Source organism: Anser anser (assembly GCF_964211835.1).
Source record: "Anser anser genome assembly, chromosome: 6".
NCBI lineage: Eukaryota > Metazoa > Chordata > Aves > Anseriformes > Anatidae > Anser > Anser anser.
This window is the reverse complement of record NC_139726.1, coordinates 16,560,552-16,582,908: the sequence shown is the minus strand read 5'-3', so window position 1 is coordinate 16,582,908 and position 22,357 is coordinate 16,560,552. Positions and strand designations below refer to the sequence as shown.

General features: G+C 45.9%; 1 protein-coding gene across 4 annotated transcripts in view; it reads left to right on the top strand.

The window, feature by feature from the left end:
- HEG1 (heart development protein with EGF like domains 1) overlaps nucleotides 1–20,528 on the top strand; it is a 45,237-nt gene extending 24,709 nt beyond the window's left edge. For 2 of the 4 annotated variants that reach the window (XM_083840640.1, XM_083840641.1), the window contains exons 12-21: nucleotides 1,745–1,864; nucleotides 3,200–3,294; nucleotides 4,026–4,084; nucleotides 4,573–4,733; nucleotides 6,157–6,291; nucleotides 10,808–10,850; nucleotides 10,961–10,998; nucleotides 11,625–11,712; nucleotides 13,096–13,270; nucleotides 14,599–20,528. In XM_083840640.1, the coding sequence (XP_083696766.1) occupies nucleotides 1,745–1,864; nucleotides 3,200–3,294; nucleotides 4,026–4,084; nucleotides 4,573–4,733; nucleotides 6,157–6,291; nucleotides 10,808–10,850; nucleotides 10,961–10,998; nucleotides 11,625–11,712; nucleotides 13,096–13,270; nucleotides 14,599–14,748 (1,064 nt within the window). In that variant the 3' untranslated portion in view covers nucleotides 14,749–20,528. Of the gene's footprint in view, nucleotides 1–1,744; nucleotides 1,865–3,199; nucleotides 3,295–4,025; nucleotides 4,085–4,572; nucleotides 4,734–6,156; nucleotides 6,292–10,807; nucleotides 10,851–10,960; nucleotides 10,999–11,624; nucleotides 11,713–13,095; nucleotides 13,271–14,598 lie in introns of those variants that run through there. The other 2 variants (XM_083840642.1, XR_014585728.1) reach the window with 2 other exon arrangements.
- Nucleotides 20,529–22,357: the final 1,829 nt, after the last annotated feature.

Genomic DNA, 22,357 nt, shown 5'->3' with positions numbered 1-22,357 from the left:
TGGGAAGGGTTGTGCTCGGGCACAGTGTTCACCCCGGAGAACCCAGGTTTGGCACGAGCAGACGTCTCCCAGCGCGGCTGAAGGGTTGCTGCCTGAGCAGGAGTGGGGGCTCTCGGGATGAGGGAGCGTACAGAAGGTGGCAGTGGCAAACTGCAGCACATTGCGAGGAGTCTAGCGGAGAAAAGCCCTGTGGAGGAACAAAGGTTTTCATTTATCACCGCTGCCAGGCTCCTTATCTTCTCAAGTAAATATATTTAGCTGTTTTGTATGAATGGAAATCGATTCTGCATTTAAAGTTCAGGAGGCTGACCCTAATGCCAGTGTAGGGTACTGTGTGTACTAATTGCATTAATCTCAGTGCAATATTGGCAGTAGTATATATTCTACAAGTAATTAAGCATTTAAAGGTTATTTCTTGGGCTGATTGGTTTTAATTATAGGTATGGATTCATACCAAAAACAAAACAAAACTGTAGGGGATTTTTTTAAATCAGAAACTAACGTAATGGATCCATTCTACAGAGTGATTCATATGCTTTCCAAGTTACTCTTCCCTCTAAATACTGAGTTTTGCCATTTGCCAGAATGAAAAATATCCTCCTGGTGCCTCGTGGGATGCTTTGTACATGGGCATCTGCTGCTGCGAGAGAAGGAACTGCTGTCAGCCCCACCACGCAAAGTGCGTGCCGAAGTACGGGGAAGCAACAGCAAAGGTTTTAAAATACACCCACTTGCTTCTGACTGCTCAGGTCAGAGACACCAAGTCGCCCTCTCGATGATGCTGAGATGGCCCTGCCAGACTGCCCAAGGCACGGGGATTATCCCCAGTCGCTGCCCTGAGGCAGGGGTCAGCTCGGGACTGTCTGGGCTGCGGGGGCTGCGTGGTGTCACGGGCATCGCAGGGGTGTCACAAATAGTGCATGTGAGCTTGTGGCCCCTGTGCTTTGTGCTTTAACCACAAAGCCCAACCTTCCCGCCTCTGTTAGAGCGCTGAGCAGGAACTGCAAAGCAGATACGTACCAGTGGTACGTGAGCCGTCCTGCTCGTCTCGTAGCGCCCTGTCACTGACACGTCCTGCCCACGCTCTGCCCTTGCACGCCTGTGACGTGTGCTTGTGCTCCTGCAGGCAGTATGCACAGTGAGAGGAGCCATTTTGACCAGACATTTTCTAAATTTTTGGTTTTTTCAAAGGGAAATATTGGGTATCTTCAGAATTTGCAGTCTGAGCTGTCTTGCTTAAAAGCTTCTGAGGCTGCCACCATTAATTCCCTGAAGCACCGTGTTTCCAGATGGCGTCTGCTCCCCAGACCCTTGCACACCCAGCAGGCGGTGGCTTACCAGGACTTTGGGAAGGAGCCCTTGCCCACGTGTCTAACTCTGCCTGCTGGTCCCTTGTTCGATGTCCTCATCCAGAACTGTAGCGTTGGTTGTCTTTGAAAAGCGTTCTGAGCTCTGCAGAGGAGCAGTGCTGCTGGGCGTTAATATTAACATGGATCAACGCTGGTTCCCAAGGGCTTTTGGATGAATATTCAAGAGAAAAGTGTTTTGCATTTAATCTTTCAGCTCCAGCAGAATAATTAAAAACAGGATAAACAGTAAGTGCAAATGATACAATGAACCATCTGATAATGCTCAGGGGGTCACAGGAGAGAAGCCAAGTTGATCTTTTTTAGCATAACAGTTGTTGATTTTTGTGATTCTGTAACTATAGGCTGATCTTTTTTTTTTTTCCCTGCTTTTGTAGATGTGGATAAATGTCTTTCCAACCCTTGTCCCGCATTGGCCACCTGCAACAACACCCATGGCTCCTATGTCTGTCAGTGCCCTCTTGGATATGAGCTGGAAAAAGGAAAGTGCAATTTGGGTAAGAAAATGAAAGTGAAAAAACAAGGGAGAAAAAGATGGAAATAATTACCTGTAATCTTCTAAAATAAACTAACCTAGGCTCAGACAAATTCAGAGCTCAAGGTACCCCCCAACTACCACTTTTACAAGAGCCTTTAGCGTTCTCACAAGTGCAGTGTCCAACGCGTGACCAGACGCAGTGATAGGTAAGAGTTTCTCGGCCTGCCCTAAAAGCACACCAGCAGAGCAGTGAGCTCAGGCTTGTTAGTAAGGACAGATGTGCCACTTCTGTTTCTAATGTGTTTTACAACCCCAAAGCAGAGCAGTGAGCAGGGCTGTTGTACAACCTGACTTCAGTGGGCTCAGCCACGTGCATAAAATTAAGAGCCGTGAAAGCCTTTGTAAGATCAAGGTTTTGTTTCTTACTTTTCATGTTTTCTGTGCAGCACAGTTATTATATGGGTTCAGGTTCTGGCTCCCTCCTTTCTAATAAAGGTCTTGAATCCCAAGGACTTGCAGTGTTCTGTTGCAAAGGGGAATTTGTTTTGCTGGAGTTTCTTCTGACCCTTAATCAGCAAGGTTTAAAGGCATGGACATTTTGCTAAGCAGCATGACTGAGGTGTCCCTGAAGGGTGTTTTGAAACCTTTCTTCTTGTAGGAATGTGTCAGCTTCTAATTTAGAGAGTTGTTTTGGTTGTGCCCTGGACCGGTATATGGGCAGATTATGCAAATACCATGAAGGTGATTCTAGTCTCATTTTTACCAGGAGTTGTTACATTAGAGCTGTCTGATACAAAATTTGTGGTGAAGATAGACTCTGTGGATGGGAAAAAATGGGAAGGAATTGGAAGCTTTATAATGTTATCTGCAACTGTATTTGTTTTTCTGGTGGAACATAAAACTTGAGCTCTGAGTTCTCATTTCCACTGAGTATCTCATGGCACTTAATACAAGATTTAGGGATATTATCTCTCCGAGGCTGAACAACTTGGATTATTGCATTCTGTTGCCATGAATCAAGTCTGAATCTAAGCATGGAAAAATGCATCTTTTGGGCCTCCTTTCAAACGTCATTGCTCATTCTGTCCAACAATTTAAAAAGAGAAAATGTCCTTTCTACAGTGCTTCAATTTGACTTGTCGGTTTGCTTTCCTTCCACTGGAGGGAGGGATAAAAGATTTGCTGCATCTAACCTGAATTATTATAAATTAGCTTTGGCACTTGAAACCACCTTGCCACAAAATTTCCCCCTCTCTGTGTTCAGAGGTCCTTTTAAATGAGCCTGTGTTGCTTAAACAGCTTTGGTTTCTAGAAAGGATGAACGTGTTCTAACTCACCTTATTCTCCATTTCAGTAAGAATATTCATCGGCCAGGTCCCCCTGAAACCTAACGTTACCCACGGGAAGTACGCAGATCTCAAGCAAGTGGAGGGTGAAATCCTGGCAATGGTGAGTGCCCCTGCTGGGGTGGTGGCAGCGCTCCTCGTACGGTTGGGACAGGCAGCCACAAGGCTCTCTGGTCTGGGCTTAGCCCTTTTAATCGCTGAACCATCCTGGTGTGGTGGGAGCTTCTAAAGCTTCCCAGGTTTCTAAAGGGTGTTAATGCTTCTCCGAGGTCAGACGTTGGAATGGTGACTCTGGGGCTCACAACACTCACTGTAAATCTCCCGTGTGCCTGCCGGCTGTGGTGGCTCGGACTGCAGCTGGTGGCAGCTCGCTCATAGCCAAATCCCATGGGATGAAGGGCAGCAGCAGAGCCCAGCCGAACGCACGGTGCTCTCAGCAGCATTTCCCAGCTATGCTTTTGCAACCACAGTCAGTTCAGAGCAAGCTCTGGGTGTGATGGTGGGTTCCCCCTATGCTGTGCCTTCACCCGTTGCAAAAAGACCCCGGGGATGGGGATATATGTACATCCCTGTGCATTATTTAGGCAGATTATTGCGTGCAAGAGTTCATCCAGCCATTCCTGGCTGCAGTTCATCCCAGCTCTTTTAGGAGCAGGTGGTTCAGAGATGCAGCAAAAGCAGTGGGGCGCTGGGATGAACTACCTGGGTGCTGCCAGCACTGCTTCTGCTGCAAAGGGAAAGCAAATGCCTGTGTCTGGGGACTGTCCTGGGGTGAGGGGGGCTGCTCGGAGCCATGCTGCTCTCTCCTCACAGCTGCTCTCTCCTTCCTTTAAGCTGGATGCCTCGCTGTCAGGCTTGCCTGGGTACCACCACTCCACAGTCAAAGCCACCAGGTAAGGGGCCATGAGGAAGAGCGACAAACAGCAACAGTTGCCCGAGTATTCGGGGTGATCAGCTTGAGGTCCTCATTTTGAGTCAGACCTGGTGGTGCTGTACTTAATGAAATCAAGCCCAGCAATAGTGCAGGGCATGGGAAATGCCTTTGCACCCCAGCTATCTCTCCTGGTACTGCTGTTGCGGATAGCTTGCCGAGCAACAGCCTGAAAAAAGCTTGTGCTGCCCAGGGTGGGTTTGTGGCTGTTTTCACAGTGAACACCCAGCACCTCATCCAGCCCCAAATATGCCTCTCTGTGTGCAAGTTTGTCCTGCCTTTAAAGTGAGACAGAGGTCTGCTATGATGCACATCTTTCTCAGTCTGTACGCGGTATTGTGTCTGTGTTAAACATTGCTTGCATTAATAATTAGCAGGTTGTTAATGTACTAACAATGGAATCAGACTGACCCGTGGTACTCAGGGCTGTTTTGTTTTGTTTTCTGTTAGGGAGGCAAATTTTGTGCATGTTTCAGTGCAATCCACGTTCTCTTTAGCATCCAACGTGACTTTCTATGACATTGTCGGCAGCGTGCAAAGCTACATTCGGGCTTGCAAATCTCCCCCCGATTCCTGCCACTTGATCTCCAGCTTGAAACCACTCCACAGAGGTAAACAGCATTGGACAGACTGTGATGGGAGGGTGGGGGAACACGTTTTGGTTGGCTCCTTTCATAAAAGGGGGAGGAAGATTTTGGCATTTAGCAAAACTCCTCTGAAAGTTTTAGTCTCATTTCAATGGGAATCATCTGAAGATGATGTTTTAAACTGCTCACGTGGCTGTGAGTTGGGGAAACAGAGGGGTATGAAAGTTGTTCACCATTTGGAGTTTTTGGGCCAAGAATCATTTCTGTACCAAGTCCTCCACCTGCTGAACGTGCAGAAGGAGAAGCCCACCAGTGCTGGGCAGAACCTTTTCCAGGCTTGGCCCCAGTGGCGCTGCTGCCCCCATGCCCTGCACCTCCTGATCCTGCCTTCCTGAGGCAATGAGAGGGGTGATGTAGCTGTGAGTGATCCTGGTGGGATGCCAGGAGTGAGGATGGTCGGTGGCAGCAGCTACTTTGGGTGAGGTGGGAAGCCTTGGCTGGTCGTTCTGGCAAAGTAAACATGGAGATGAGAAATCCAATGTGGGATTTCATTTTAACGTGCTGTATTTTAAAGCCACACTCTACTGTTGTGGACTGAATCAATGTAAATGACTTTAGTGAACCAGCTCAAATTATAATCAGTGGTTACCTCAGTTACAATGCTTCCGGTAAAGTCTACTTCCTCGCTTAAAATAAGCAAAATTACTAAGCAACAAATTCTATTCTTGTGTAAGTACTTAAAGAAAAGATGTGAGATCAAACAATACGATGGTGCGCCCAGCAGGGAGGGGTTTGCAAAAGGGGAGCTCCAGGTGAGTGGCACATACTCCATACGAGCTCCTGCTTCTCATGAAAACGTTTTCATTTGTTGGTTCCATTTATTCTACCTCCCAGTAAAATAGGTAGATTGGTGACACAATTTCCGTTGTTTACCCCCAGTTTTGCTGAATGCTCATTTCAACAAATCTGACTTTTTAGAGTAAAACATCACTTCAAAGTAAGATAAATGAAAGGACAGATTCCATGGTTTAAAAGTGAAAAGAATACAGGGCTTGATACTGAAATGGAAGAATCTCTTTTGGGCTGAGCAAAATGTTTTGCTAGATATAAACCTAAAAAATGATTTGTTGAACTGTCTCGGGGGGAGGATGTGTTTCAGCTTGAGCCAAAACAAATTTTTCTTCTTAATTTCCCCTTCTGCCTCCAAGCTGAAATATTTATTATTCACCCACTCTCTTTTCCTGTACAAATGGCAGTAGATATGCAAGAAATTGTGACGTGTTGTAATGTCGACTGTCTCATAGTGGAACAAATATTGTTAAAAAAAAAAAAAAAAAAGAGAGATGAAAGTAGTGTATCAGCTGAATGCAATGCCTGGGGAAAGCAAATGTGCATGGTGGTGTGTTCAGAGAGAAATGTGCTGTTGTTGGCTGTGTCCTCCCAACAGTTGGCAGCTTGTGCAAGCAGAAGGACCCCGAATGTGACAAGGAGACTTCTGAGTGCACTGACTTCGATGGGGTTGCACTCTGCCAGTGCAAAAGCGGGTACTTCAAATACAACAAGATGGACCATTCCTGCAGAGGTATTGCCCTTTATGCAGCATTCTTGTTTTGGGCTGAATTCTGCTTAACTCTTTTTTTTTTTCCCCCAGTTAAAAAAGTTGTGCGTGTGTGTGTGCCCTGTGCATCACTGTGTGTGCAAAAGCATGATATTATGAATAAATATTAGCAGCTCAAGTTTCTTTTCGTTAGTTAGGGGACTTCTCAGCAGACACTGGAGATACAGTCTCTCTCTAGGAATAATATTATCTCTTTCTGGAGCATGCTGTGAGTCACAACGATGGAGAAGAGGGAGAAGGGGGCCCGATTGCTTTGGGCTCCAGTTCAGTGGCACAGAGCAGAGATGTAGTGCAGCTCTGCCTGTTTTGATTTCGTCTGAACTCTCGGCGAACTTGAGATAATTGCTTTAAACTCACAAGCTTATATCAATACATCATCACTATTTTTTAAATAAGCGAGTATCTGAAAATGATTATGAATTTATTTTTCAGCGGGGTTCCTAACAGAAATTTTAAGCTTCAGGGTTATATTATTTTTTAGCTACTCCTCAGATCATGAAATTTCTTTTGCTACATCTTAAACAAGGTCTTTGTCCTTGAGCCAGCAGTCAGAGTGACTTTTGTAGGATCAGGGCGTCCACTCCCTACTTGCAGCAGTTTTGGTAGGTCTTCTTAAGAAATTCAGTTTTCTGATGATATATCAATAATAATTTCAATAATGGTTATATGTTGTTTCTGGCAGTGTCAGCAGGGTTACTGTTGAAGTAGGAGATGCTTTGTCAGTTCCAAATCCGATCAGTGAGAGAAATGTGTCTGGAAATAATGCATGTGCTGCAGGCTCTGGGCTGGGCCCCTCTGAGATGGGCATCCCCGGCTGCTGGGTTGTGGTCCTGCCTCTCCTCTGCGCTGTGGCTCCAGGCAAAACCTTTCTCCTTTTTATTTCCCTCCCTCCCACCAACTTGTATTTTGGGGAGGATTTTTATTAGGAAATACTGACTGCCTCCACCTCGACAGGCAGAGAGGGGCTCATCCAGTGAGTGGGGAGCTGAGGTGACTCCTGGGAGGATTTTGCCCGACTCTTTCCCCACCACCTATGGGGGGAACCATCCATTTGTTTTGGACATGACCTGTGCCAAGTAGTGGTGTAAAGATAAATACCTAAAAGGCTGCAAGGCACTTGAATGTGATGGTTATGGAGTGCTACGTGATGTAACGTCTCATAGAGAGGGAGATGTGATCAGTTCCTACCCACTTGTCTTTTTTGCTGTGCAGAATAAGAAAGACCAACCCCCACACTGTGAGGTTTCAATTTTCCATCTTCAGCTCTCTGCTGGCACTAGGAAACATCTTACTGACCAGCTTGGGAGTGCCTGACGGACAGGGATGGTGAGGGGTTGAGGCCAGGTGAGCCTGGGGATGGTGGTGAGGGGTTGCTGCCGAGCGCACGGTGTGGTGCTCCAGCGATGTACCGGACTGTTGGCATCACTATCCCCATCTGGGTAAGCCAGGCCATCAAGATTTTAAAGTCTTTTTCAAAAGCCATGCTATGGCCCTTATTTGAAATTTAGGGCTATTCTCTCCCATCAATACAGCATGTAATATGCCAGGCTCTTTTAAAATCTCTGCCCTCTTAGTGACTAAACAGGAACTGCGGTCTCCTGAGCATCCAACCCTCATTGTGGATCGTGGAGACATGGAGTGCTAACTCCCATTATGTCCTTGCAAAGAGGGAAACAGCCATTGTGCTGCCCCATCTGGCCTCCCTGTGGGAGGTTTGGGTTTGCTTTTCCCTTCCTGGCTCTGTCTGTCACCTGGGGCATGCCTGGAAAGTGTCCCCTGGAGCCAGGAAGGGTCCCTTTGAGCCATGGCAGTTTGACATTTGGGTCAAGGTGTGCATTCAGTCATCTCGGGGTCCTTGCTGGTTTCAGCCTTCCTGGTGTCTTCAGGGCTGCTCTAGTCTTTCTAGAGGGCAACAGCCCCACTGTGCCAGCTTTTCTGAGGCATACAATTCGTAATGTTGCACGTAAAGTTCCCTGCACTAAGAGGAGCAGCTCGCCGGCTGTCCTCTCCTTGGAAAGGTCTCCAGAGAGACCCCTGAGCCTCTTTTGGGAAGGCAGAGGCAAAGGAGTCCCGAGCAGAAAAGCAAAACTCAATAGCTTTGCTTGACCTCTGACACTTAAACCTCTCCTCTGCTCCCTGCTCGCATCTGAGAGCTTGCCAAGTGAGCGTGATAGCACGAGTCCCCCCGGAGTGTATTCAGAGGAGCAGGAATGATGCCAGAGGAGAAAGCAAAGTGGCAGGAAAAGGGAGCATTGAGGAGAGGCAAGGACATAGACTCTGAGCATTAAAGCTCTGCATTGCTTTAAGTAAAATAAGACACAGAGACACACACCTTCAGGACCTTGCTTTTCCTTTCTCCAGCCCCCGTGGAGCTCCCAGGCTGGCAGCTGTGTGCCGGTGGGTCCCCAGGGCTGCCCCTGCCCAAGGGGGGCTGCGGTGCTGAGGCTGCTCAGGATGCGTGTGCCCGCATGGCTGGGCACAGCTCCTGCACCTCTTGGATGTAGCAAACCTCTGGGATGTAGCAAACAGCATTTCCATATGACCACAAGCATCCGAGAGAAGAGTGCCAGGCATCCTGCAGGTCAGATCTCCTGAAAAGCCGGGACTGGGACAGAGCTGCAGAGGGGGCCTGGCAAGCAAAGAGGAGTCCCAAGCTCTGGCTCAGGCTAATGCCATGCCTGGTGCATTTAGGGGCATGGGCAGGCAGGAGAAGAGAGGTTTTGTTATCCCTGTGCTTGCGACATCCAGTTCTGGGAACCAGAACTCAAAAGGGTCAGAGAGAGAATGGGAGTGTTCAGAGCAAAGTTGCAAGAGCCAGGGAAGCTTGAAAATCTCAGAGCACTTGGCTTTACAAGAGGCAAAGGAGAGATCTGATGGCGAGGAGGAGAAATGGGATAATATAACCTTTTCCAGCCTACCGAGAAAACATCCAAAGACTGGAATTTGACATGGGGATAATGCAGAACAGAAAGAAGGTGAATGTTTTTAATGGCTGGGGAAATTAACTTTACGAGCATCTGACCTAGGGTTGTGGTTGATTGTCTGTCGCTGGAAATAGTAAAATCAAGCTTGGATGGTTCTGTAAAATGTAGTTCCAGTTCAACTATTTGATTTGAAACTGGAATTGAATTTAGGGAAGTTCTGTGACCTGCATTATGAAAGAGAGGTCATGGTCACATTGCTCCCAGCTGGCACTGACACCCCTTGTTATTGGTGCTGCAAGAGCCATAAACTTCTGGGTCCAGCTAGAAAACTAGGGGTCTCTCTTGGTTTATTATGGTATTGCCAGCCCATCATAATAAGCTGCACATTTGCCCTCCTTTTCTCCTCCCTCCCCTCCTGTGCTAGGTGCTTCTGAAAACAGGTGGGCTCCAGCTGTGCCGGGGCAATGGCATCTCCTGTGCTGTGCTGGGGAGGAGGCGAGCGCTTGGCCACCCTCCTGCAGCTCTGCGGGGCAGACCCCTGCACCCCGAGGGATTTCCCTGAGCTTGGTGGGGCTTGGCAAGCCCCCATGCTTGCAGCTGCACCTTATTCCTGCGGCTAGAGGTCAAGGCAGAGGGAGGAGGACTCAAGAGCTGCTGTATTGCTGTTTTTAAGCATACGGTGTTGGGAAAACAATCCACGAGCAATGCCTGCTGAGGGACTGGTGCATGAAAAAGTGCTGATCTCGGCAGTAACCCAAAACTTGTAGTTGTGTGCCCAGTGGGTCACCACCTTTGCTGTTCATCAGAAGCATAATACAATTTTCTCAGGTCATTCAGATGATGAGATAGCTGTCCGTTAAGCACAGCAGTATGGCTTCGGGGTTGTTTTTTAACCAACATTTTATACGTCGCAGTTTCTGGGTTATTTATACCTAGTCAAAAATTTAATTTCTATTCAATACAACTATACTATCGTAAAATATGACATCTCAAACTTTGATTTAGTTCCAGCTTTAAGAGAAAAAGAAAGTGGCATTTTTCATGAGGTAAAACATAACATCTCACTTTGGGTTAACCGCAGCTCTGTTTGGATAACATTATCTAGCAGTATTAACATTTAAAAACAATGAATAACATGCATCATTGCTGAAGTAGCACAGCTTAAGTGAGGTTTCAAAATGAAAGCTGGTGACACTTGCAGATTTTGTACTCTGATATTTTGTGAGAAACAATACAAGCATGAGGTGAGTTTCCATTTGGGCAAGGAGGGATTGTGTCAGGAATTGTTTTACCAGCTGCCCACCCTGTGGCAGGCTCCAGGTTAGCTCTTGGGAAACTCTGAAACGGCCTTGTCAAAGCCAGTGGGAGCTGAGTTTAAGTTCACAGCATTTTGCTTAAAACAGAGGAGACTGAGTCGCATCGGAGCGGGTAGTGGTCCTGCTGCTGTTGGTCCCGAGGTTGGCTGGGGAGAAGCTGCCGAGGGAGGCAGCGATGGTGAATGCCTCCTGTGCACCACTGTGCGGTGCTCATGGCCCTTCTCTCTTGTCTGCTTGTAGCCTGTGAAGATGGATATAAGCTGGAAAACGAGACCTGTGTGAGGTATGGTGACTGCTCTGCCCCCTCCTACCCCACCATCCTTCTTAATCCTGCTTTGGTGACCTGTTGGCACAACCAAGCTACTGAAACTCCCTCTTGTTTTCTGTTATCAGCTGCCCTTTTGGCTTAGGAGGGTTCAACTGTGGAAACCGTAAGTACAGAGTTTCATTTCATTTCATTTGTTTCATTTTGTTTCGTTTCGTTTCATTTCATTTCACTTCATTTCACTTCATTTCCACTGTGTCAGAAGTGGGAAATTTGCAACAAGTAATTGCAAATAACTGTGTCTAAAACTCAGTAGGTGCAGACTACTCTTGTCAGGGTTTTCTGTTTCCTCAATGTCTGTCAAAAATTATTTTGTCGACCCAAATATTTCTTTGACAGAAATTATTTCTGTGACACAGTTGAGTTAATGTTATCTGCTAACAAGATCAATATTTTCCTTGGAGATCTTTCTCTGGATATTCTGTCATGATAGCGCAGATAGCGTGAAGCAAGATATTTGGAGGTGAATCCATGAAAGATCAATTGAGTTACTGAGATTTATCAGTAAGGGGAATCGTTCCCCTCAGCACACAGGAGCTTCTCCTTTCCTCAGCAAGAGATCCCCAGCTCCATCTATTTCTCTTGAAAAATTGCAGTAATATTGTTTACAGAAGGAGGGAAGGCAGGAAGCAAACAGTTAATCCCCTCGTGTGAGGACTGTGGATATGTTTACATGAATACTTACGACCGCATTGCTGTCTCTAAGTGAGAATATGTCTTTCTCGTCCCTAGCATACCAGCTCATCACTGTGGTGATTGCGGCTGCAGGAGGGGGACTTCTGCTTATCATGGGCATAGCGCTGATTGTCACCTGCTGCCGGTAGGTACCACCGCCAGCCGTACTTACACCGCACCTAGCGCTCCATGTAGAAGCCCTGAAGGATCAAAGAAACATAGGTGCACAGGTACAGCTAAGCAAGCAGTTTAAGCAGAAATATTTAAGTATTGCCTTGTGCTTTCATTTGGGATGTGCCTTTTCTTTTTTTTTTTCCAGCAGTCAGGTTAATAAATTCAACTCTGTCTCTGAATTGCCTGGCAATTGTGTCCTGTATGGATGGAGAGGCAAAGAAGTCCTTTCCACTCAGAGCCACAGGGCACCAGGCGGTAGCCTCCAAAAATGCAAGCTAAGTAGAAGAGAGGAGTTTAGTCAACAGGAAGGGCTTCTGGGCCATTGCTCAAGAGGTGTGGGAGTGCATTCAACGCTCTTTTCCTCCAAGCACAAGTCCTGCACGTGCTCTCACTGTGTCTTTACCTCTCAGACACACACACACACACGTGTAGTTCCCATACCAGCAGATAGCTTCGGAGTAGAGGCAAGATGTGCTGCTGAGGTAGTTGTGCTTCATGATTTACATACCATGAAAAAGGGCTGCCTTGCAGTAACACCCTCTGCCACCCATTCCAGCCCCCAAATCTAGGATTTCAAAGCACTCTGACTAAAGTCAGCAGCTGGATTTCTCAGTAGCAGCAAGGCCCAGCTGGGAGGTGAGATGGTCACTCCAGGTCCCAGTGTGCAGATCTCTGCGGGGACAGACCAGTCTTCTCATCAGTCCTGGCCTTTGACAGGCTGTGTGCTTTCCTGGAGGGTACTCTGCTCTGAACTGGGAATGTCACCAAAGTCCGCTCCTACAACATGGCAGTGATGTAGGGGCGTTTGGTGTTGTTCAGACTGGTAACTTGCCGGCCTTTCTTCTCAGAAATTAATGTGGTGCCTGGAAGTGCTACAGTTAAGCGTTTGGAGACTTGAATAGTGTGGGGGCTTCCTTGCATTTTTCATTCTTCCTAGGCTTTTTCATTGACTCTAGTGAACATGCACATTTCCAAGAGACAAGGGGCTTAAATTGAAACAGGAGAGATTTAAACGGAATGTAAGGAAAAACTCTTTCACCAAGAGGACAGTAAGGCAGTAGAATAGGTTGCTCAGAGATGTTATGCTATCTCTATCCTCAATCAGGATATTCAAATCAAGGAATCACTATTCAAATCCCACCAGACAGTGCTCTGTATGGCACAGTCATACGGCTCCTATCTGTGCCTTGGAGCAGGAGGTGGACTGTAGCCCTTCTGAGGTCTCACCTGGTTATCTTAGTTCCCAGTGAAAGTTTGCAACATGTGGTAAGTCTCCTGAGATCATGTCAGAAATGCACATAATATATGAGGATAAGTTACATCTTTTCGCTTTCCTTCATTCTTTTCTAAACAGAAAGAATAAAAATGACATAAGTAAACTCATTTTCAAGAGTGGGGATTTCCAGATGTCACCATATGCTGAATATCCAAAGAACCCCCGAGCACAAGAGTGGGGCAGAGAGACCATCGAGATGCAGGAGAACGGAAGCACCAAGAACCTATTGCAGATGACAGATGTGTATTACTCGGTATCTATCCATAGCTTAACTATTAACCCTTTGTACCTGATACAGCAAAGACACGTTCCTTTATTTTGGGAATCAGAGATACCTTTCCTGAAAAACAAAAAAGCTAAGCAAATGGCTTCCATAGACAGCAAGGCACTGGGAGTTCGGTGGACTCCAGCTATTACTTGTGTGGTGAATACCACAAGGAGGTGTCATTAGGAAGAGTGGTAGGGAAATGTCTAGGAACATTTTGGTAGATGCCTAAAAAGCCCTATCGTAGAGTAGAGAAGGAGAGTTGAAGGTTTGGGGCAGTCTTGTAGGAATCTCTGTGGGCAGTTTTCTCTCTTTCACCCTCACTGATGATGCTGGAAGGTTGAGACCTCTCCCTGGGGGTTCTTTGCCCCCAAATGGGAAGATGCTGGTCACTGAGGACCCCTCTCTTCTTCCACTCCTCCCCTCTCCAGGGTACAGGCCCCTTTCTGAAGCCGGAAGGATGCATAAGAAGCATCCCTCCAGCTCTGTGGGAACAAGCATCAGGAAGGAGGTGGTGAAGGAGTAATGGGCTGTGTAGGGCAGAGGAAGAGTCACAATACCTGCCATAATGGACACTGTAATACCTGCGTGGTTGGTACCAGCTGCTAATGTCTATATCCAGAGCTGTTGTATTGGTGTATCATTTGTCACTAACCCACATCAATATACTGGATGCAGTCAAGATCTGTGTGGGGTTACTCATTTCAGTGAAGGTTGCAGGATTTCATCCAAATCACACTTTCTGGACTCCTGCTTTCCAGAGAAGAGAGCAGTGAGCAATACTTTTTTTCTGGCTTGTATTTGAAGTTTTCCCAAAGCAATTTTACTGGGTTACACAGCATGAAGGAAAATGAGAAAAAAAGTCCTTCCAGATAATACTCAGAGAAGGAAACAAACTTGGCTTTTCTACAAACATTTCCTTTAAGGATGACTCTGGGACAATATCCTGAATTAAGGAGTGTTATTTCAGTGCCTGAGATCATCAGTACAGTTCGCTTGGATTAAAAATTAACTGTGTACTCAGACTGCACTTGATGGAGTCAGGTAAACTTCCAGCCAGGTAAACTTCAAGTCTTTTAATTGGCAAGATGTCAAAACTCAGTTGCGTCAGAATACTGCCCTCCAGAAAATGCATAACTCTCACAGTGAAAATCATTCCAAGTTATAGAGATATAGTGATCATATTATTATTCCTTCTAGCTACTGAAATAACTGCTGGGAAAGGTGGTAAGGCTGTGATGGAAAGAGGATTTGACTATGAGAATAAGACCCTTTAAAATTTTTATTTATTTATTTATTTATTTTTGCTAACACAGCCAACTGGACTGAGAAATCCTGAACTGGAAAGGAATGGACTTTATCCTCCTTACACTGGTTTGCCTGGATCTCGACATTCATGCATCTACCCTGGACAATACAATCCATCCTTCATTAGTGACGAAACCAGAAGAAGAGACTATTTTTAGCAGGACAGAGAGGGAGTGGAAGACTGACGCAAATTGGCCCTTGATCCCCAGGTACAATGTGTCTCCTGGCAGTTCAGCCCACACCAATCTTACTCTTCCCATATAACAGGATGATCTTTGAACTCCATGCCAAGCATTGCTGCCCTGGGGAATGGTTACACTTGCTGAGCAGCAGTGAGGAAGAGGAGGAAGAGGGAATGGCTCAATGTGCACATCAGTAAAAGACCCAAGCGGAAGCTCGTGCATGTACTCCGGTTTTGTTCTGTGCTGCTTCTTCACCCTTTACGCTACATGGCAAGCATCGATAAGTACAGGCAGATGAACTGTGCCCAGCACCCAGTGAATACCACTAGGGAGTGTTTTGTTTACAGATCTTGTTCACTGTTGACTGTGCTTGTCTTCTTGGCCAACCTTCATGCAAAGATTCACCGTGTGACTGGTTTTAGTACGACAAGTTTGTCCACTCCCCTTTCCCCTTGCTGCATTGCTTTTTGCTTTGTGTATGACAGGAAATTGGCTTGTCCTCTGGCCCTTACCTTCATACTGGTAGAAGTTCTCCAGATGGCCAGGCCCTTGCTGAAGGCTGGTGCCTGGCAGTGTTGGCTGAATTCATGGGTTGATTGTCTCCAAGGAGTAGGGGAAAGTTAGTCATACCACTGCAGTTAAACTGAAAACAGGCACAGTTGATTGTGCTGCTCTGAAAACTTGCATATATAGGGAAGAGTCTGTGTATGTTGTCGTTTTGTCAGCCAGCGTGGTTCAGAAGTGATGACGCTACACATCATCACAGTGCTTCTGCATAGGATCATATGAGGCTGTTTACTTGCAGGGATTTAAAGGCTTATAAAAACAGCGATAAAATGTAAAATACTTGCTCATAAGGAAGAAAAACATGAGCTGGGAATTCACCGTGCCTCTTATGTGGAACTCAAGGAAGGAGCAGTAAGGCTATGTCTCTGGCTGGGCAGGCGGCACGTGAGTTCTGGGCACTGTGGGTGGGACGTAGTTTTCAGCCCTCCACAGCCACCTTGACTTCAGGAGGAGCTGTGGAGGCTTTCAATACGTTGGAAAAAAAGGCTCTCTGCAGTCGGTTGCATTTAAGGCAGAGAGAAACATGATGCTTTTAATCCTAGTGGAGCAAAGATTGCATATCAAAATAGGTTGATTTCTTCTGTCCTAGTTTCGAGTGATTCAAACCAGGCAGGTTTCCTCATCTAGGTGTTAATTCACATAAATCACCTTCGCAAAAGCTGAAGAATGTAAATTATTATATTCCTCACCAAAGATCAGATCAAAAGTTTATTGACTTTTTTCTTTACAGAGCAGGGTGTCATAAGAGATTTTATTACTGATGTATATTTCCCACTTATTTTTACTGCAGAGATAACCGAAGTCATCGCAACCGCAGTGCCTCTGTATGCCTCACCCCTTATCCACCACCTAATAACAGCAGTGTGGTCTTACAGAAAAACAGATCTTTATGGATGCCTGGGGCAGTATGCTGTGCACTGACGTCATTTTATGGTGACAATGTATGTGACTTAATCCACAATCAAACTTGCAGGTGGTAGTACGCTGCTTATCTTATCTCGCATGTAGGCAGGGAATGGATGCTTATGCTGCCAAAGGAACTATATTTAAGGAACATTCTAGTTGCAGTATCCAAAATAGTGTAACAAGTAAAGCACAAGAATTAACTGTTCCCAGTGTTTTCAGTCTGTGAATGACACTCTTCTCCCCGTCATAAGCATCCAACATGTTAATTACGCAGGGTCCACTGGATGATGCGAAGCAAGGGCTTGGCCCTGCTGTGCTCTGAGGTCCTTCAAAGAGGATGTTGGTGGGGTTGTTCTTGCAGGGGTGAGTTTTTTACCTAACACCAACTGTAGTTTTGAGCATGCCTAGGACGGATGGGACTGCCTCTCCCATGGTATGGAGAAGGGTTTTGTCCCTGTTACAGATGAAAATGGGGAAGCTGGGGCTTTGTGCTGGATCTAAATCCAAAGTGCATAGATGAGCACTGGAATCTGTCCCTGTCTACTAAAGCAGCTTATCAAAAACTAAGCATGTCCCAGCAGTGATGGTAGGATTTAACTGCATGCCAGCATTTCCTCAGACAGGAAAGGGTTTAGGTATTTACTTATACAAGGTACGTTTAATCACTTGTTTAGTTTGAAGGCTGTGAAATGTTCCTTTGTGTGACAGGTGCAAAGACCAAAGTATGAAATACCAGCTCACAAATTCAGATTAATCCTTCTATATAAAGTGTAACATATGGGTTATATGAGCAAAACTCCTGGTCTGTATCATTTCACACCAATTTGCAAATTGTCAGTGTCTCAGTAAACCCAGCAAGGTTTTCTAGGTGAGGACTGCAAAACCTGGCTCTTTTCCAAAAGAACAAACTTTATTGCACTGAAATTTTGTCTCTGCCAGAACAGGTAAATGTTGGGGAAATTATTATGAAATTAACCCATTGCAGCTTCCTTTTGGTTTTGGTGAGAAAAAAGTCAATGCTTATCCCACAGGAGAAGGAAAGGGGTCTCTGCTGACCTGCCCCTGCCAAGACCTTTAGTGGTGTTCCAGGAGGGGAAGAGGAAAGGATGTGGGGAGGTGACAGCCCCGAGGTCAGTGCAGGTGCTTACCCGCGTGGGGACCCAGGAAGTGTCAGCCAGCCCTGCCGCTCCCCGCGAAGTGATCCCTCTGTGTGCACCCAAACCCAACGGCTCCACAAAGGCAGAGAGGCTGGGTGGAGTGCAGTGTGTTTTGCCATGGTTTGACAGTAGCTTTACTGCAATTAATTTGCAATAAATTACTACCGCATCCCAGTAGCAATGGGCTCTCCCTGCTGCAGCAAGGATGTGACCCGTTTCCGTGCAGCTTGCCTCTGCTGAAACTGCCACCAGGATCCTCTCCATCTGCTTGTCCGTTTGCCATCAACAAAGCACCTTTTGGTAGTGGTTTTAGGTTTTGTTGACCCTGCTGGATATAAGCCAGGTCTCCATGTGCCCTATCAGGCCCGCCTTCAAATGTGGATACCTCCATGTTCAGTACCTAACTCTCCTAGGGTGCCTAAATAAGCGCAGCTTGTTTCTCAGGCTATTTAGATTTCTCTTAGCTACCCCAAATTGCAAATTTTGAGCACACTGGATGCTTTTGCCAAGGAGAATTGCTCTCAACTATCCAAGAGGATGAGATAGAAATGGCATGTTTCTTGTAAGGAGGCTGCAAGTGGCTCAGCCTGATGTGGGGAAAGGAGGTAAAGCCGCACCAACACTGCATGGAAATCTGCTCGTACTCCTGGCTGCTGTGGCCAGCTGAGCCGTCAGCAAGGGGCCACGGGCAGGTGTGTGGGAGTATTTTTGATTAACTTTGGGAGGAAAAAAAAAAAGCTAATTCTGTTGCTTGAAAGAGAAGGATGTAGGAGGCATATGTTTGCTGCTATAGTGCTCTGACAATTGTGTTGGCAAAAGCCCCTTGCCCAGAGGAATACCCCTGGCAGTCAGCCTAGGAGAGGCAGTCAGAATGAACAGAGCAGTGAGAGGCAGGCTGGAGGGGTCATTGAAAAGGGGTGCAACAGCCTCCCTGTGTCCCTGTCCTGCACCGCTGCTCATCCTGGCTGACCCTCCCACGCTGCGTTGGAAAACCAGAGTGCTTTTGCACACCATTGAAACCTCGAAGCACTGAATTTGGCTGACGTAAGGAGTATAAGGAACAGGGATAGTTTGATGCTTTTTGCCCTCCACATATATAGTGTTAAGTAAAAGACCAGCAATTAATCTCATTGCTTTTTCAGCATGTCCCATAAAGTTTCACTGTCACAGTCATATACAGAGACGTTGCCTGTGACCTGCCTTCTAAAAGTGATTTGTTTCCACAATGAGCAATAAGAAAAAAAAAAATATCTAAAAATAGCAATAAGTTGCATTTACTGAGAGGTGTTCGTGACTGCGAAATTGTGCCAACACTTGTAAAGGTTGTTCACCAGGGCCTGAGAGAGCAGCAGAGTGGTTTTGGACACTGCTGCAGCCACGTGAAGTGCTTCCTCGGGACGTGTTCCTAATGCTGGTCAATGGCTATATCCGTTCCAAATCCATCTGGACTTCTCATTCCCTCATAGTGATGTTTAATCTTTAATTTTCTTCCTTAAATTAACAAGAACGGATGCATTTTACTTAAATGTTCTTCCTATGCTGACTATTGGTTTTTTCCTCTCTACACACAAAGGACCCAATCCAGCATCCACTCTAGTGGGCTGGGATAACTCTTTCACGGATTTTAGTGAAGTTTTTTTAGGCCTGAATCATTCCAAAGTCAGGGTCACTTGTGTGTACAACATGCATTCCTGCAGCTCTGTTTTCTGCCCATTTCTGTGACATTGTTGCTGCCTTTTCATGTCGTATTTATTTTTTGGATGTATCCTTATTACTGTAGCAGAACCTGTATTATGTGAGATTGAACAGGTTGTTCAAGATCTGTAACACCTTTCTGAGAAGAGGATGAATGTGAATTTTGTAAAGTTTTTTTTTTTTTTTTTTACTGATCAGCCAATGTGTTTCCCATTGTGTGAGATCTTCTAGGGATGTAGAGGTGCTTCATGCATTCACAGATAAGAACTACCCATCAGTTCACGTACTTGTGCCTTCAGAAATGAAACAAGATCTCACAGTTTTGAAAGGGGTATGCACTGTGTGCTTGTAAGATTTTGGGAGTCTTGCAATGTGTATTTAATTCTTCATTCCCTTGAACTGTTGGAATTGAAAAGCAGGACAGAAATCTGTAAAGAGGTAAGAAAAAAAAGAGGAAATTTAGAAAGAAAGAAAGAAAGAGAAAGAAAGAAAGGAAGAAAATAAATATACTTCCTTGTTTTGCAGAAGTAAACATCGAAATTGAGTGTAACACTGTGGCTTCCGTACTGTAAGGTTATGTTTGGGATGACACGCCTCTTCTGCGTGTGGTTTGTGTTGTGTATGAGTAATATCCTTGTTGATGGAAAACCTAAAGTGGGTACCTAATGTTCATCAAAAGTCGTGTGTAAATGCTAAGTCCCCTGGTCTTCATTCTGGTAAAATGCTCAAAGGGATGGGAGTCTTGCTTGGGTAATTGCTGGAGCAGGTGGCCCACAAGTCTGTAAAACCCAATATGGAAGAGTCCTGGGGAATCCAGTAAAAAGCGATCAGTTCTCTTGAACAGTGCCACAGAATTTGCCTGACATAAAATGTCTGCTATAAAAACCATTAGGATGGTTAACTTTAAAGAAAAAAAAATTAAATATATAATTCTTTCATTAAAAAAAAAAAAAGGAAATTCTGTTAAACTCAGCCATTTGTTCTGAGTCCTGTTAAATTCTGCAAGACTTTCTCCTAGCAGAAGACAAAATCTTATATGTAAAGTCATCATAGTTTCTTTGAGCGGCTTTCAGAACTGCGGTAGTATTGCTCACCTTTAGTGAAGTCTGTTTCAAAAGGTAAATTTTAAGCATTTGTTTGTGCTTCCTCTATCAACCTGAATGTAAACCTGCGTTATGTCCTTCACATTGTCCTGCTTCCCTCCCTGTAGCTCTGATTGTTCGCTTCCAAGTTGCTGGGGTTCTAAGGACGTTTTCCAAACCAGTATTATTTAAAGTTGTATCATATTTTCAGCCTTCACTAATTATACAGTACTGTAGTAGCAAAATATAATTTTTAAGGATTGGACTATTTTTATACCTGCATCCAATATTATTAAATCTGGCGTTCTAGTCAGTATTATAAAAGGATACAATAAAACTATGAATATTAGTTTGTCTCAGCTTTTTTATTGTCTAAAGCTTTCCCTGTAAAGAGATGCATATCTGACTTTTAGATTGTTCTAACAATAATTAGAAGTCTAAACTATAAAATAAGAAATTTTATAGTACTTCTGTTCTTCTAGTGTTGCTTGGTGATTGAATAACTGAAGTGTAAAGCAAAGAGGAAAGGAGTATGTTCTGTTAGTTATGCTAAACAAACTTTTGCTCAGCCTAAGTGCAAGTTCTTTATCTTTATTTCAGTAATATTAAGCAACTCAAAGTTTAATTTAAAAATTTTCCTCAATTTAATTTTTCATCCATCTGGAAATGCTAGAATTGGTGAAATTGTGTATGTGCATGCTGGAGGGAAGGAAAACGTTGGCAAAGGTTGGTGCACAAGGGCTTTTTGGAAGGGCAGGAGACTTGACCACAGCGAGGTCGGTCCCACATCTCTAACTGCCACTGCGGACTAAGAAGACTCTGCAGCTGAGGGTCTCTCGAAGGAAGGCTGATCCCTTGAATCCAAATGAACACAGTGTCTAGGGAAGAGGTGTGATGTGGAAGAAAATCCCGAGTAATGATAGGCATGTTAATCTGGGGCGATCATTCCCTATTTTGTGCCAGAGAAGTACAACACAATTGTGACAGCAACTGGATGGGACTGCGGTGGGATACATCTGCTCTACCAAAAGTGAGACAGCCAGTCTGAACCCACCACCTGGCTCCTCCAGTACCCTGAAAAGAGACAAGCATCAGCAGAGGGTAACTCACCCCATGGTAAGATAACCCTCTACCTTGACAGTGGTGTCACAAGACCCCGCATACAGAAAGCTGCACTAAATGATGTGAGTGCCACCAGCAGAGAAACGGTGAGTCTAGAACATAGTTCTTGCTGCATCCTGAAACTTGAGTCTACCTTCTCTAGTGATACAGTACAGAATAGTGTTATAATATACAGCTTGCTCCTGAGTACAGAGGGACAATCCCTTCCCTGGTCCTGCTGGCCACGCCGTTTCTGATGCAGGCCCGCACGGCATCGGCCTTGTAGGCCACCTGGCACACGGCTGGCCCACGTTCAGCCAGCGGCCGACCAGCTCCCCCAGGTCCTTTTCTGCTGGGCAGCTTCCCAGCCGCTCTTCCCCGAGCCTGTGTCGCTGCGTGGGGTGGTGTGCCCCAAGAGCAGCACCCGGCCCCCAGCCTTGTTGAAGGCCGTGCAGCTGGACGTGGCCCATCAGTCCAGCCTACGCAGGTGCCTCTGCAGAGCCTCCCTCCCCTCCAGCAGGTCAACACTCCTGCCCAGCTTGGTGTCATCTGCAGCCTTACCGAGGGTGCACTCGATCCCCTCATACAGGTTATCGATAAAAACGTTACACAAAACCAGCCCCAACAGCAAGCTCTACGGAACACCACCAACGGATTTAACTCCATCCACAACAACTCTTTGGGCCTGGCCATCCAGCCACTTTTCTACCCAGCAAACAGTACATCCATCCAAGCCACCAGTGGCCAGTTTCTCCAGGAGAAGGCTGTCAGAAACAAGTACCAAACGCTTTGCTAAGTCCAAGACCACGACACCCGCAGCCTTTCTGTCGACCACTAAGCGGGTCATCTTATCATAGAGGGAGACCAGGTTGGTTAGGCAGGACCTGCCTTTCGTAAAGCTGTGCTGACTGGGTCTGATTGCCTGGTTGTCCTGTATGTGCCATGTGATGGCACTCAAGGTGATCTGATCCATGACCTTCTCTGGCACTGAGGTCTGACTGATAAGCCTGAAATTCCCCAGGTCCTCCTTCTTGCCCTTCTTGTAAATGGGCATCACATCTGTTAACCTCCAGGCAA